This window comes from Trichosurus vulpecula, chromosome 6, assembly GCF_011100635.1.
Source record: "Trichosurus vulpecula isolate mTriVul1 chromosome 6, mTriVul1.pri, whole genome shotgun sequence".
Taxonomy (NCBI): Eukaryota; Metazoa; Chordata; class Mammalia; order Diprotodontia; family Phalangeridae; genus Trichosurus; species Trichosurus vulpecula.
Window position 1 is genome coordinate 77,564,203 of NC_050578.1, and position 17,136 is coordinate 77,581,338.

A 17,136-nucleotide genomic window follows, 5' to 3' on the forward strand; every position below is an offset into this window, starting at 1 on the left:
TAGAAAAGTATTCTATCGCAATCCATATGTAAATCTGCACCACCACAAGATGAGGGCTGCTTAAGTGGACACTATCTCAGTGTCCACCATTTTGTGATGTTTTGGGAACTTTTAGTACTTGAACTTTTGGAGCATTTTTTGCAGGTATAACCAATGACACACCCATTAAACAGATTTTAGAGGAGAGAGAGAAGAATGGGAAGAGTTCAGTTGCATTAGATAGTTTGAATTTGGTGCTTGAGTTGCAGAATTCTCTTCATCAAGAGGCCATTTGGACATGCCAGGGCAAAGCTCTGAGCCAGGTACCTGGGTTTATTCTTCTCTGCTCTCCAAATCCTTTTCCTGGCTGTTGCTCCTGCTCAGATTATTCCTCTGCTGAGACACTACTATGACCTGAGTAATCATCAGTAAGATAGGATCAACTCCTTTTAACTGCCCTCCTCCTCCATATTGTTGTCTCATTCCTTCCCACAATGGAAAGGAGTTAAAAGCACAAGATGATTTCTCCTTCTGCAAACATCCAATAAACCTTACCCAACCTTTTGCTGTCTGTCCCTTGCTATTGCCTCACCTCCACCTTTTCATATCAAAGAAAAATTGATTGTCCACAAATTTTTTGTTGCTTGATACAGCACAGATCTGGGTGTAAGGAGGACATGGTTTGGAGAGAAACAGAAATATAATGTTATTCTTCCTTCATTCTGGAGGAGGATCAATGAATGACATCAGGAGGGTGATGTCTTGACCTGCAAGAGAATTGGATTTAAGTGAGGTGTGGTGTGGGGAGAACCAGAAAGACCCAGAGAGGCACCCACAGTGATAGTTACCTCCCCAGGTCACAAACTTATTGCACGGGCACACTCACTTTGTTCTCCTAAGTCAGTACACCTTTCATGATCATAAAAGATTGTAAACAGAGATTAATAACTAAAGTGAATTAAAATTCCTAGACAAAAGGGAGATAAATTCTTGAGGCAAAAGGAAGCCAAAGGAACTGGGGAAGGGGATTCATTACCAGTCATCCATCACCCTAGGGTCCTCTTTGTATTTTTTACAGATACTCACGCTTGGTCAGTTGCCTGAGGTACTTCACCAAAGAATTACCTGACTGCCTCAACTTGACCTGTAGTAACTTGACCTTTACCTGTGGGCCAAGCCAAGGAGGCAGGTCAAATATATTTACTGTATTTATTTGTCACAGGTTGGGCAATCCCATATAAATCTACATGAGAATCCCCCTTTATGTGAGTACATGCCTCTCGAAGACATTCTATGACTTTGATCTTTGGAAAAGGGAATGAAATGATTCTCTTCTATTCCTGTCTTTAAACCAAACCTAACCTAATTTTTCCCTTTCGTGGTCGAGGAGAAGGATGATGGACACTAGGCTCTACCCCCTTCCTTTCTGTCTCCTTTCTTGTCCTTCTTTCTTGTATTTCTGTTGTAATCCACGTTGTCATGGAGATGCTGCCCCGGAATCCACCAACTAATTACAATATGCATTTTCATAATGCTTTTGGGATTGCTTTGTAGGAATTTCTGAAAGAAAGAGCGCAGGGACTGTCTTCTGCTTTTCTTTGTATCCCTAGTGTTTAGCACAGTTCCTGGAACATAGCAGGTGCTTAATAAATGCTTGTTCACTTGATCTGATTTGAAGATACCAGAAGGAGTGTAATCAGGACAGAAGTTCAAAGTTCAGAGTTTGCCTTCCCTCTTGAGACCATGTGGCTTAGTAAACTCCAAACTGCCCTCCTGACGGCTCCATTTCTCATGGAAAATCTTAAAAAGCTGTCCAACAAGCACTATTTCCACAGTGTCACTGTTGCTGGGGTTGTATAGCACAGGTTACAAGTATTAGTGTAGACGAGGGAGGAGTTATCCCTTTGGTTTCAAGCTCATCCTTAATAATATATTGCTGTAGCTAAAAGTTACTCCATGTCCACCTTCTCTACTAGTCAAAAGAGTTGCCTTCTTTGCTAGTAGGAAGTCTTATAGTTTTAAATAAAAAGGGGCAAGTGAATGGAAATGAAATTCCAAACGAAAACCATAACTGGGTAGAATTATTTCTTTTTGGGGGGGTGGGAGGGAGGGAGGCAGGGCAATTGGGGGTAAGAGACTTGCCCAAGGTCACACAGCTAGTAATGTGTCAAGTGTCTGAGTCTGGATTTGAACTCAGGCCCTCCTGACTCCAGGACCGGTGCTCTACTCACTGTGCCACCTAGCTGCCCCAAAAACCATAACTGGGAACAAATGTTCTCCTAAGTGATGATATTACAAGATGATGAGACCTAACAACTACCACTACAAAATCCAAGCTGACAGAATACTGACAGAATAAAATCTTTTATCCAATATGTTTGTCTAACTTCTAAAATAAACCAAAGGAAAAAAGTCTTGGTTTTTATTTTTAGTACCTTCTCGGTGCAAACCAGCCCACATTGTACCACCACACTAGGGGAACACACTCTTTCTGTGGCCCATTTCCCTGCCTCCCCAAAGGTGAACTGGGGTTTCTCCAGAAGAATGGTGGCTACGTCTTACTCTTTGTTTTTTTTAGTTCAATTTAAGATTTATTAAGCAAGCATATCTTAAGGCATTCTCATAGGCGTTGGAGATTCAAAGACAGAAGTCAGATTCCTTGCCTTAGAGGAATTTATGTCTCTCTTATACAAACACATTTATTTCTGCTTGGGTAAATTCCACAAAGTGGGGCTTTTCTTTCTGACACTCTATTTCTTTTTTTTTTATTTTTCGTTTACAACACTCGGTTCTACATAATTTTGAGTTCCTCCCCCACCCCAAGACGGCATGGAATCCGATATATCTTCTTTGTATAACACACTAGTCAAGTTGTGAAGAAGAATTATGACCAACGGAACGAATCATGAGAAAGAGGAAACGGAACAAAAAAAAACCCAAAAACAAAAGAGAAAAGAAAGGGAAAACAAAGGCAAGCATAAAGTGTACCTCAATCTGCATTCATACTTCACAGTTCTTTCTCTGGATGCAGATAGCATTCTCCATCGTGAGTCCTTTGGAGTTGTCTTTGCACCTTGTGTTGCTGAGAAGAGCAAAGTCTATCAGAGTTAGTCGTCACAGAATCTGTGGTTGTGTATAATATTCTCCTGGCTCTGCTCCGCTCACTCAGCATTATATCGTGTAGGTTTTTCCAGGTTGTTATGAAATCTGTATCATCCCCATTTCTTATAGCACAATAGTATTCCATTACCTTCATACACCACAACTTGTTCAGGCATTCCCCAGTTGATGGGCATCCCCTTGATTTCCAATTCTTTGCTACTACAAAAAGAGCCACCATGAATATTTTTGCACACATGGGTCCTTTTCCCACCTGTGCGATCTTTTTGGGATACAACCCTAGAACTGGTATTGCTGGGTTAAAGGGTATGAACATTTTTATAGCCCTTTGGGCATAGTTCCAAATTGCTCTCCAGAGTGACTGGATCAGTTTACCACTCCACCAGTAATGTAACAATATTCCAATTTTTCCGCATCCTCTCCAGCATTTATTGTTTTCCTGTTTTGTCATTTTAGCCAATCTGACAGGAGAGATGTGGTACCTAAGAGTTGTTTTGATTTGCATTTCTCTAATCAGTAGTGATTTAGAGCATTTTTTCATATGCCTATAGATATCTTTAATTTCTTCCTCTGCCTGTTCATATCCTTTGACCATTCTCAATTGGGGAATGACTTGTATTCCTGTAAATTTGGCTCAGTTACCTGTATATTTCAGAGACGAGACCTTTATCAGAGATACTGGTTGTAAAGATTTTCTCCCAATTTTCTGCTTCCCTCCTAATCTTTGTTGCATTGGCTTTTTGTATACAAAAACATTTCAATTTAACATAATCAAAATTATCCATTTTGCATTTTGTAATGCTCTCTGTCTCTTGTTGTGTCATGAATTCTTTGCTTTTCCATAAATCTGATAGATAAACTATTCCTTGCTCTCCCAAATTGCTTATAGTATCAGCCTTTATTCCTAAGTCATGAACCCATTTTGACTTTATTTTGGTATATGGTGTAAGATATTGGTCTATGCCCAGTTTCTGCCCTGCCATTTTCCAATTTTCCCAGCAGTTTTTGTGAAATAGTGAATTCTTAGCCCAGAAGCTGGATTCTTTGGGTTTATCAAAGAGTAGCTTGCTATAGTCATTGACTACTGAGTCTTGTGTACCTAACCTATTCCACTGATCCATGACTCTGTTTCTTAGCCAGTACCAGGTAGTTTTGATGACTGCTACTTTATAGTACAGTTTAATATCTGGCTTGGCTAGGCCACCTCCCCTAGCATTTCTTTTCATGAATACCCTAGATATTCTAGACCTCTTGTTCTTCCAGATAAATTTTGTTATCATTTTATCCAGCTCTGTAAAAAAATTTTTTGGTAGTTCGATTGGTATGGCACTGAATACATAGATTAATTTAGGTAAAATTGTCATTTTTATTATATTAGCTCAGCCTAACCATGAGCAACTGATATTTTTCCATATATTTATGTCTGACTTTATTCGTGTGAAAAATGTTTCATAATTATGTTCTTATAGTCCCTGGGTTTGTCTCATCAGATAGACTCCCAAATATTTTATAGCTGACACTCTATTTCCACCTCTAAATCTTACTCAATGTCCTAGGGATAATTCTTATGAGTGACTATTCCTAATAACACTGTAGCTCATGAGCCCCCAATGGTGTATTTTGCATTAATAAATAGTAACTAATACTTGATTAAGCATTAACCACTGAAAATGCAAAGCAAACATAGATTTACATAACAATAACTATATCGTACTCTCCCACTAATACACTTGAGTTTGTAGAGAAAGTAGGTACACACTTTCTGTACCAAGCCAGTAAGGAATAGTTACTATCCTTACTATGTGGCCACTTACTATGTGGCCAGAGCAACTAACAAACTATAGACTTTAATACCCTCTTCTTTCTCAGAAATTGTCCACAAAAGTTCTTTGACAAACATAGCTTCAAGTGAACAAGTAATTCCACTGATAAACTAAACAGATCGACACTCTCCTGAACTAATAACTCACCCGGCATGGCATCTCAGGGTTGCTTCTGTAATGATTTAAACTGTTCAAACACTAAGCTCAGCTGAACTTGCTTCCTAGACAGCAGCTGTAGTACTTGTCACCTCTAGATTCAAGCTTAGCTGACTCACTTTACTAACGTAGAATTGTACTCTTTTAGGAAAAGATTACTTCAGTAAAGAGCATCAGCTCAGCCTGAATCTAGAAGTGACAGATACTCTTTTAACAGGATTTTTCTTCTTTTCTACCTCTTAGTAATAAGTACAGTACAGAAAAATATCTTCTGTTTTGCCTCCTCCTTTTTCTTCTTCTCCTCCTTTTTCTCAGAAACAAGGGGCAATTGAGAACAAGGCATATCTTCTCAAAACTGTTATCTGCAAATCAACAACGGTTTGCCTTAGAACTCTCGGCAAATGCTTTTCTCCAAAAAAGCTGACATGAAGCTGACATGCACCAGACAAGTGAGCTGTGATACATTTTTAAAGGAATCAAATATAGGCTCAACCAAAGCTCCTTATGGCTTTGTTTATTCCATATATGACAAGTTATCATGCAGGGGAATAAGCCACTGGAATCCAGCCTGCTAAATTTCCAATAAAAAAATAAAGGTAAGAATCATTATCAACCAACAGATAGAATTGGGCAATGGCTGAGACCCAATAATTAGTTGTTCCCTGGAGCTTTTAGGGGATTCTTGAACCAATACTCTGCAACTTCAGGAGAGTGTACTCTGAAGCATGGCTAAGTGAAGCAAGTGTCCAATATACAAAACTCTCTGGTCCTAAACACAGGAATAATTTTTAAGTTATAGGCCAATGAAATGGAGAACTAAGATCTAAAAAAATACCCCAGATGATTTTATAGCATCTTGGTGGTAGCAGTATTTGGGGAAATTAGAAATATTGTGTGATGGAAATATGTTTTGCACAATTGCATATATATAACCTATATCAAATTGCTTGCCTTCTCACTAGGGAGAATTTAGAACTCAAAAATTCTTAAAAAAAAGTATGTTAAAAATTGTTTTTACATGTAATTGGGGGAAAATAAAGTATTAAATTATAAAAAAGAAAGAAATATGGTCTGTCACTAGGACCCACCCCCTCTACCAAACTTTTTTGTGACTCTCAAGGGCACCACCAGTCTTCCAGTCCCCCAAGACTGGAATCTGGTCATTATCCTTGACTTTCCAAACACTCTCACCCCACTTCTCATCAGCTGCCAAATCTTGTCACTTCTACCTCCACCACTTTTCATCAATCTCCTTTTCTTTACTCCCATGGCCACCCCTGTCCCCTATGATTGAACTCCCTCTGTCTAGCCTTTCTTCACTCCCAGCAATCCTCCATGAAGCTGTCAAAGGGATTGTTCCTGAAGCACCGGTCTGTCCATGTAACCCCTCTATTGAATAAACGTCAGTAGTTCTTGATTAGAAGCAGGTAGGTGGCCCAGTAGATAGAATACTAGGCCTGGAGTATGGAAGACTCATCTTCCTGAGTTCAAATCTGGCCTCGGACACTTACTAGCTGTGTGACCCTGGGTTGGTCACTTAACCGTTGTTTGCCTTAATCCATTGGAGAAGGAAATTGCAAACTACTCCGGTATCTTTGCCAAGAAAACCCCATGGACATACAGTTTATGGGGTCATGAAGAGTGGAACACAAATGAATGACAACAACGCATAGGTACATGTTGTCTCTCCTGGCTAGACTGTAAGTTTATAGTGATAGGGATGGGATCTGAACCCCTAAAAGGAAAAGACCATGGCTTTGGCATCTGGACCCCAAAAAGGAAAAGCCCCTGGACTTTCCCACGTGGCCCACATCCCAGTTGATCGCCTGGGGTACCTGGCCCTTCCCAGTTAATCCTTTCATTGTGGCCCTATTTGTCTGCACCTGGCCCCCCTATCTTAGACTACCTCTCCTTAATGCCATGTAGACCCCTTCTCTGTTCCCAGACTACTTGGCCACTCCAGATCTCTCCATGCTATTACTGTATATAAGTGTCCATCTTGTCCACATTAGATTGCTCAGATTCCTTAAAAGTCTGGCCAATGCTCAGATTCTTAAAATCTAGCCAATAAGTCTGATTTTTAAAATCTCGTCCACCCCAACCAGTGTTCTAATAAACCTTGTCTCTGACTGAAGAGGCCTTGGGTCGAATTCATTCGAGACAAGACCATAGCGTTTGCCCTTGAATTTCGGGGTCCCCAGCACCTAGACCTCCACAGTAGAAGGAAGAAACTGTTTCGCTTGTGTCCCTGTTATTCCCCAGCTGTTGCCCACTACCTGGCACAGATTAGTTGCTGAGTAAATGCTTGTGGATCGATTCATTAATGCATTTCTCCATATATTTAATACCTACTTCACAGGGTTATTATGAGAAAAAGCAAAGGTAAGCCTTGAGGAAAAAAAAATAAATTTAAACTATGAGCTGTTATTATTATGTTTGGCATCAGATTACTATTATTTGTCCTTTGTTCTGGAAGAGGACCAATGGCATCATGAGGAGTCTGTCTTGACTTGCAGGTGGGTTAGATTTAAGTGAGGCAGGGGCTGTGCAAAGTCACTCTCCTCCAGAGCCATCGGAGTCTAGTGGCAAGACAAGAGTCAAGACAACTGGTCATTTAACCTCTTTGGAATGGGAATCATAGCGCAAATTTATACGGCGAAGTTAAGGCTTCCTTAAGACTGGTGTCAGTGGCGTCCTATAAAATCCAAACTCCTCTGCTTGATACTTAAAGTCCCTTGTAACCTGGTTCCAGCTTATCTTGCCATGTGAGTTACCCTCTTCATGAACTAGATGTTCTGGCCTGCTGACCTGCTGTTCCCACATGGGACAATCCCTGTCCCTCCCTCTTCAGTGGCTTTCCACAGGCAGTCAGCCTCCCTCCCCAAGCGTGCCTACAATGCTCTGCTTCCTTTTGGAATCCCTCCCTGTACGCAAGGATCAACTCAAGAACTACCTCCTGCCCCAAAGAGACATTTCCTGGTCCCCTACTTGTTACACTTCCCTTTTCAAATTACTTTGTTTTACATTTATTTATTTGTGTATGTGAGTAGGGCCTTCCCAACAGGAATTGTTTTCGCTTTTTTAATCTCTGTACCCTCAGTTTCTAGCAGAGTGCTTTGAGTGGTTCGCCATCTCCTTCTTCTGAGGCAAACAGGGTTAAGTGAAGTACTTGCCCAGGGTCACACAGCTAGTAAGTGGGTTTGAACTCAGAAAGAAGAGTATGCCCCTTACGTGATTTATTCATATTCAATTCAGTTCAATTGAATATGAATAAAGGCATTCCTCCAATGGAATCTCCAGAGTTCAATCCTAAACTCAATTAAGGGAGTGCAGGGACCTTGGCATCCTCCAATGGAATCTCCAGAGTTCAATCCTAAACTCAATTAAGGGAGTGCAGGGACCTTGGCATCCATAGCAAAGATGCCCTCCCAGCTCTGCAACCTTTCCCTACAGGTTTACCCCCGTAACGTGACTATAGGGACCACAGAGGCTAATCCAACCCTTAGAGGAGAAACTGAGCCCCAGGTAAGTGGCTTGATTTCTTCAAGGCAAAAGCAGTAGCTTGGGTCAAGGCAGGATTTGAAGCCAGGTATTTTGTCTTTTAGGTACTTTCCCTCGCCTTAATTCAGCTGTGGGCCTGGGGCTGGGGTGGGCTGGGGTGGAGTTTCGTTGTGGATGCTGGATTCAAGCACGTTTCTTGACTTCCTTGACCTGAGGGCCCTAACCGAGACAAAGTCTGGGAGGTCTGACTAACAAAAGGTGTTTCCAGGCCTGGGGTGATCTGAGCAAAGAGCAATAAAGTAGGAAGGGAAGAGCCCCAACACAGACGGAAGGCAGAGATAGGTAATCTCGGAAGCAGAGAGAAGCGGTTGTGGATTGGGGATAGAGTAGCAGCGAGGGGTTAGGAGAGGAACCTGTGAGAGGCACTCCTCGGTAGCTACACTCCTTCCTTCCATAGTGGGAGCATGGTCGGCCCAGAGATTTCCATCTCCCACTGGAGTGTGTGTGTGTGTGTGTGTGTGTGTGTGTGTGTGTGTGTGTGTGTGTATTGAGGGGGATTTGTGGAAGACTGTAGTTCCTGGGTGGGGACCGTTGGACCCTGCGACGGAAAGACCCAAGATCAAATCCACCCTCAGATTCTTACAGAAGTAGTGTGACCCTGGCCAAGTCCTTCACCTATCAGCCTCAATCTCCTCACCTCACCAATGGGGATGAAGTAGCACCCACCTCAGAGAGTTGTGGTAAGGAGCAAAAGAGGTAATAGTTGTACCATAGTAGTATCCTCTTCCCCTCTACTATTTACTTTGCTATTCTCTTCTAATGCAATGTTTTGTTTCTTGATTTATGGTTCCTGCTTAGTCTGTTGGTACAGAAGGAAGGTAGGATTGGGGTTCATTTATGTGATTGTGATTACCCAAAACATAATGCAACATTGGAGCAATTGCAAGAGGTTCCAAAGTTGACTGGGACATGGAACCCAACAACTCTGCTCTTCAGAATTCCCATGAAACGTGCAACTGGGTGTTAGATCATACATTCAGAGCTAACTGGACCACAGTCCAATTCCCTCATTGTATTGATGAGGAAACGGGCCTAGCGAAGTGGTTTCCACCAGATCCCAGAGATAGCAGCGGTCAGGACGGTGCCCTTGCACCATTGTTGTCATCTACAACTGAAATGATGCAGGGCTACATTAGATCTCCAACTCAAGTATCAAACTTCAGGCCAGGAATAAGAGCTTCATTCACCACTGAACGGTGGGTTTTAATGACTTTAGGACATACCAAGGTTAGAAGTTTCAGAGAAGGATCCCTATCAATTTCCAGACTTGATAGGGATGGAGAAAGCCCAACTTGCTGATAATGCTCGTACAGTTCTTGGGACATTATCAGAAAGTAATTAAGAACCACCCTTCTCAATAGTCCTATTCCCACAAATACATGAAATTTAGCCCACTTTAAATAAAGCACCGTTTGGTTAGAACATTTGGGCAAAAAGTGTTCCATCGTTGCTAGTTATGATTCTTCTGCATATCTGGTATCCTTAATAATTGTTTAATCTATGGCCCTAACACATGAAATTAACTCCTGATCCCACCTTCCTGCGTGCTAACCCACGGCTTGGAGTTCCAGTTTGCCATGCTAGGTATGACTCAAACAAAAAAAATTCCCCTACAGAATCCATGGCTGCCTTTACCAAAAACTTAACTTAGAATTCAAGTAGTTTTAATTTCTTAGCATAACAAGTGTCTGTGGCTTTTTTGGGTGGTGGGGTGGGAGTGGAGGCATTTACTTAGCATTATTTTTCCAAAGTACTTCCTCAAAATCAAATATAGAAAGACTTGAATGAAGAGTAAGGATAAAAAACTTTTATTCATTTGTAGTTAGGGAAAGGACAATTTCAATGTCAACTTGTCACCTCATCATAAATTTGTAAACTACTTACAGGAATCATTCCCCTAAATACACTGCACCTATTGCTTTTGATAACACAAATCCAAATCAACTCTCTTGTTTCCTATGGTTCCAAGTGAGCAAACGGAAACAATTCCTGGTGGAATCCAATTCCATCACTCCGCTAACAAAGGCCAATTTAGCAACAGCAACATGGGGACAAACCAAAGGTAGGAGGATGTAAACTAAACTTGACAGCCTTCAAGTGAATGGGAAGGAAGTCTTACTCCAGAAGACAGGGGGAAAAAAAGGCAGTGTGGGCAAAACCAACAGGCTTCAGATTAAGGTTTAACTTGATTGCAAAAAATTACAAATAAACTTCAGGGTTGGTACAAGAGAAATCAGCTGTCTCATACAACATACTCTCCTCAAATTGGCCCAAAAACCAAACTCGGTACTTCAAGACTAACATACCATCATCTATAAGGGAATCTGTGGGCATATAAATTTTTTTATGTAGACCCTTACGTTAAATTTGAACGTCAAGCTAAGATTTTGGTCCCGGCTTGAGAGCTATGAAGGCCTGAGTCTATTGCAGTATACTATTAGGAAGCCCTGCTATAATTATACAGAATGTGTCACATAAACAAGGCCTTAAGTTTCTAGTTACCACATATCCCTCCCCCTTTATCTGAATATGGAAAATGCTTCACTACTCAGAGCACATGCACTATTAATATTTAAAAATGGAAAAATAACCTTTATTTAGAATACAAAACAATACATGAATTATTGGGATTTACTATCATGACTTTTCCTAAAAACTTCCAAGACAAAAGCCGTTAACTACTAAAGCTTTCCAAGTATGTGTTCCAATAGGAAATAGCTATTTATGGTTTGGCAGTGGCAGTGACATAATTCACTATTTCAGAGTACAATTCATTTACTTACAATTCTGCAGTGAAAATCTTGCCCATGTTAATCTTTGATCAAGTTTTAATGGATGTGGAAATATGAAATTTGAATTACACTCACATTCAATGCAAGTGTCAAGTCATCATAATAGATGAGTGGGTTTTTTTTAATTTTTTACAAATAGGCTCAAAGCATCTTGTTAACTCATAAAAGCAGTTACTAACTATGCCTTATTTTGTGGTGTTTAATAAAAAGGTACTCTACTTTGAAAATAAAAGTCAAGGGATCAATGGCCCAATAGAAACAATTTCAGCTTTTCACAACATGCTGAATTAACACTTCTCATCACAAAGATCCCAAGAATGCATATGTGGGGGACAAACACTGTTCAACTGCATGGTAGTTAGCATTTATGGTTATTTTAAACATGGACACGAATCCTTAGCATAGACCTTTGTCGAAGGAATTAGAACACTAAGGCAAAGTTTGCTGCTTGCTATTTATAAAGGACCACTGCTTTTCCCCACTGTCCATGACTCCTAGAGAATAAACTGTGCCTCAATTATTGCTTTTTTAAAATTACATTTTTTTACAGAGCTATTTAGTACCTGACACAGAAAAACAATCACAAGTAATTTATTTTTGAGAATCATTTTAACATGAAATTATACAAATAAAATTTGTATAAACACAAATCCACATTTGTCATAACACAGATGGCAAAGGACAAAGCAAAAACAAGAAAACTAAATCGGCCGCTATATACAATTGGACACAGTTGTGTCATGTACACTAAAAGTCTTTTACAAAATAGTCATCTCAGATCAATAGAAGACCACTCTCCATTCAATGTCGTCATCCTGCAAGACAGGTTGCTGTAGCATCTGCACCTAAAATAAAACAGAAGACCCATCAGATCTGGGAAATCAGCACAAGTTTTCAAAGGTCCATTTTCATGAATTGCTTTAAGTCCTCAATTTATTCTTTTCTTCAATAGTTAAAGATCATATGCATATGTACTGGAAAGATGTTACCACAGTTTTATATGTTGACCTGGGGCCTTCAATTTAATGGCATTTAAGTCTCTTCTGATCCCAGGAATAGGAAATTTGGAAATTCACAAGCAGTAATTAACTAGGTAAGCTTTATTTAAGAAGTATTTCTAGTAAGTAAAAATTTCAACAAAATTGGTCAAACACCTAGATTTTCAATAGGCTCATCATAAAGTATCAAAATTTGTTTGTGCATATGATCTTTAATTTTTTCCCCAGATTTAAAAGTTGTTTTGGTTTGCAGATTTCACTATTAGCTATAAAAAGAAAAAGCAAGCATTAAATCTTAAAGAATACACACTTAAAATGAGGCTCCACAATTGAAATACAACACTAAACAGAAGACCAAAATGATTAAGCTGTAAAAAGGCATTTATGTACTTTAACTCCTGTAAAAAACCATTTAAGTTAAGAGACTTAATCTTCAAAAAGATTAAAAAAAGAAGCCAAAGTCTGAAGTTTTCCACTTTAATCTTTACGCTGGTACATGAAGTTGGAAGAGACCATACCACAGGACAGCGTTTTCTGGTGTGTGCCTTGCGCTCTGCCCGCAACGTGCGACCCCCAGAGAGAGACGTGGTCAGGGTGACACACGGCCTGCAATGAAGTTCCCGCTGGCGGGTACAAACAAGGTATAATGTCAGAGTTAGAAGACAACATTCCTGCTTTCCTTAAGTTGTACCCATTTCAGTACTTTACCTGTTAATAGCTCTAAAAAAGTTTAATTATTCCTTTAGACCACCTGGCACACAAAGCGAACAGAAAAACTCTTAAGTTTTTCTGAGTACTAAGGAAGGCGAGATCAGATTTTAAAGTTAAAGATCTATAGACACTTTAAAAAAATACAAGTTTTTAAAAAAAGGTTTTAAGTTAAACAAAGTTTAGTAAAAAGGCTACATAAAACATACTTTCACCTAAATTTTTATTTGTCTATTGATCTTTAAATAACAGTAAGCACTTTAAATGTTTCTTGCATTCTCTCACACACCTGTTTCTCCATGTCCTTCTTTAATATGGCTGGTAATTGTTTTGGTGATTACCACCCCCTCGGGATGCTTTGCCATACGTGCTTTGTTGACCTATTTTGAAAAGATCAAAAGAATTAGACGTATATGCAATGGGTCAAGCACTATTCTACTAACAATACTATTGCTGGAAAAGATCATTAAGTGCCCACCCAACATTAAGTAGTAAAGCAAAGAAAAAGGAAAAAAAAAACAAAGTTCATAATTGCTGCAAACCAGTCTTCATAATGTGCATTTTATTACATTTAGAGCTATTTACTGTCAATTAATACCACTTTATACACTATCTTAAAAGCTCAGTTTCTAGTGGAGCTAAACACTTTGATAAAAGAACAAACCTATGCACCAAAACAATTTCAGAGGGGGATTGTACTTTAAACACTGAATTTTAATGCCAATGAAATTAAGTTAAATATTCTTACCACTGTAGTCTGCATATCCCTGTCCATATCCATAGTTCCCATAGTTATACCCAGTATAATCATATCCGCCATAGCCACTATAGTTTTGATCACCACCATAGGCACTATTGTAATTTCCATATCCTTGATCATAATAGTTATTAAATCCTTGGTTCCAGTTTTGGCCCTGACCTGAAACAATGCACAATGATTGTTAGGAAATAACTTCTGACCCCCAGGTCTAACATAAAATTGAGTGGATTGAATTTCTAGTAACGATAAATTGTCCCTCATTCTACGAATCTTAAGTGGCAGAATGGGCACCTTTGGTGCTATCTGCTTAAGAGTAATCTTTTTCGTTTGACATAAAGGGGGCAGAAAGTCCAATTGTGCCAATATCATGCTTCCTAAATTTAATGGAAAACCAGGACAAAATTAATATAGATGGTGGGCTGTTCCACGTAGACTACAGGACTCCCCCCTCCCAAGGAAATTTCAAACGCCATGGTGTACCTAATAATAACCTTTATCTTTATCCTACTAGTGATGACACTAAATTTCAGTGCAATTATTCCTTAAAAAAGATTGGCTTTTTGAAAAGTAAAAATAAGTAAAAAAAAAAAAAAAAAAAAAAGTTAAAAATCACCCATGGAAATGAGCATTTTCTAGTCTTTTGGGCTTGCTCAGATTTAGCAAATCACAAACGCTTTACATCAAGTGCCAGATCTTACCTCGGCCACGACCCCTAGTCCCACCTCGGCCACCAGCTGCGGCGCCCCTCCCTCCTTTCTGTTGTTGCTGTTGCTGCCTGTATACCTCTTTAGGCTGGGCAACTTTGATTTCACACTGCAAAATAAAGCAAAAATAAAAAAAATAATTGAACTAACGAAGACTCCTAGCCAACTATCAGATTAAAAAAAAAAAACAAAACCAAAAAAATTCCATTAACAAACTCTAAACCACACAATCCAATAAAAACAGAAGTCCTACCTTCCCAGAACCAATCTGATGATATCTGTTTTCTAATAATTTCTTTACTGGTTCTTCATCTGTGTATGTAATAAAACAAAATCCTCTTCTTTCATTTGTTTTTGTGTCCATAGGAAGTTCGATATTCTCAATCTGAAATCAAAATGTGTAATAAAATCAAACCGTAAAACTACCATTAAACCTACAGAGCCACTAAGCTTATTAGGAAGGTGAATGAAGTCCTTAAAGTTTATCTTAAGGTTCCTAAAGATCGCCGTGGGCATCACCGTGGTCACAGCCTTGTTTTGCCCTCCGAACTTTAACTTGGCATGCCCGCCCGTGTCTTCCCAACATTCTCTATTTGACACATAGCTGACTCCTGGCGGTTCCGAAGCTCTCGGCTTCCTCCCCACACCCCCAGGCGGGGCAGGCCCGTGGGAGGGCCCGTGGATCGGCGATGAGTCCAGCCCCAGGCTCGCTCGGGGAAGAGGCGCCGCGGACCCTACCTCGCCGAACGCTCCAAAGTATTCTTTAATCTGTTCCTCCGACGTGTCCGGGCTCAGGCCGCCGACGAACACTTTTTTGGGGGGCTCCTTTCCCTTTAAAGCCTTGGCCCGCTTAGGGTCTATCAACTTGCCATCCAGCTTGTGCTCCTTGAGCTCCAAGACCTACAAAGGCGACAGGCTGAGGCTCGGGTCCGAGCCCCCGCACCCACCCGCGCCCAGCCCGCAGCGGCGCCCCCCACCGACCTTGTCCACACTGGCCGCGTCCTTGAAGAGCACGAAGCCAAAGCCCCTGGACCTGCCCGTGACGGGGTCCGTCTTGATGGTGCAGTCCACCACCTCTCCGAAGCGGGACAGGTACTCGGTCAGGTCCTTCTTGCTCGTGTCCCAGCTCAGCCCTCCGATAAACATTTTACTGCGAATAAAGTCACCGACCCCGCTTACCACGCGGCCCCTCCCGGGGCGCTCCGAGACACGCCCCCTCCCCCGCAGCCCCTCCACCGGGACGCACAAAGAGACGGCGGCTGCAGCATGCGGTACGGAGGCGCCCCTCCCCCGCCGGCTCCGGCGGCGCCTGCGCACCAGGGCCCTAGGGTTCCCGCGCCCCTCCCCCACCGCGCGGGAAGGGGGAGGGGAGCAGGACCAAGCTTCCCCCCCCCCCCTGTCCCCGCCCCCACTCCCGGGCCCCGAAGAGGGACCGGAGGACCCGGCGCGCGGAGGGGCGCGCGGGCCCGGACGGCGCGCGCAGGACCCCGGGGAGCGGAGGCCCGGCAGGCGGGGAAGGCGGCGCCAGGAGGAAAGCAGCGTGCCGTACCCGTCGTCCTGCTGATTCTTGCTGGCGTTGATCTTGGAGCCCTCGGCGAACTCCTCTATGTTGCTGTACTCGTTCACGTCCTCCATGGCGGCGGGGCTGTGGGTCGGGGGCAGGCGGCGCGGAGAGGCAGTCGCAGCGGCGGCGCGTTGGATGGAGCCGGATTTAAAATGGCGGCGGAAGAGATCCGGCCGCCGCCTGCGCCCTCCCTTTATAGACGCCCCGCCCGCCAATCGCGAGGGCTGGGGGGCGGTGACGTGGCGCGGCGCTCGACGCGCCCCCTGCCGGGCGGAGCCGGAACTCAGCGACGGCAGCAGCGGGGCTAGCAGCCGGGGCGCCCGGGGCCGCCAATGGGAGAGGCTGCGGGGGGCCGGCGGCGAGGGGAACAATGGCGGCGGCCCCTGCGATAGCCGGGGCGGGACCTCCATAACGGCCGGCGCCGCCGGGAGCGGCCGCGCTGCACCGGGGGTCGCCGGCCCAAACGTGGACGCGTCGCCGAGTCGAACCAACGCGCCGGGCGCTCCTGATGCCCGCCGCGGGTACCTGGGTCAGCGCGGCGGCGTCCGCTCCGGCCCCGCCTCTCCTCCTCCGCCTCCTCCCGCGCTCCCCCGGCGCGCGGCCGGTCTCGCCGCCCGGGGCTCGGCTAGGGCCGCTGCGGAGGCCGGGGGTCTGCCCCAGGGGCCGCTCGCTGCGGCCGGCGCTAGCCGGCGAGCGCGCACGCGTGTTGGGTCCTCCCTCAGGCGGGCTGGAACCAGCGGCACAGGAAGCGTGCGCGCCCGGGAGCGCCTTTCGGCGGTGGCGCGGCCCGGCAGGCGCTTCCGCTTCCCCCTCCCCCACCCCCCCGGCGCGCCAACGCAGCGAGTCCCCCTCGAAAAGGTGCCTAGCCCGGGCTGCGGGAGCGGGAAGCCTTGCGAAGGCTTTCGGCGGGGACGGGGGGACTGGGGGGTAGAGGGCCGGTCTGCCTACTTGAGAGGAGGGAAGGTCGAGGG

At 43.3% G+C, this 17,136-nt stretch overlaps 1 protein-coding gene across 3 annotated transcripts; it reads right to left on the bottom strand.

Moving 5' to 3' along the window:
- Nucleotides 1–11,210: 11,210 nt before the first annotated feature.
- Nucleotides 11,211–16,732, bottom strand: HNRNPDL (heterogeneous nuclear ribonucleoprotein D like). 3 transcript variants are annotated; one of them, XM_036765551.1, is made up of 9 exons: nt 16,151–16,674; nt 15,583–15,751; nt 15,340–15,501; nt 14,855–14,986; nt 14,596–14,710; nt 13,886–14,056; nt 13,427–13,517; nt 12,948–13,052; nt 11,211–12,276 (listed from the first exon to the last, which is right to left on the bottom strand). In XM_036765551.1, exons 1-7 carry the CDS (start codon nt 16,573–16,575, stop codon nt 13,447–13,449), a joined length of 1,245 nt encoding a protein of 414 aa, XP_036621446.1. In that variant the 5' UTR covers nt 16,576–16,674; the 3' UTR covers nt 11,211–12,276; nt 12,948–13,052; nt 13,427–13,446. The 3 variants fall into 3 exon arrangements, with proteins under 3 accessions (XP_036621446.1, XP_036621445.1, XP_036621447.1); XM_036765550.1 differs by lacking the exon at nt 12,948–13,052 and having other exon boundaries at nt 16,151–16,732; XM_036765552.1 differs by lacking the exons at nt 12,948–13,052; nt 13,886–14,056.
- Between the last annotated feature and the right edge of the window lie 404 nt (nt 16,733–17,136).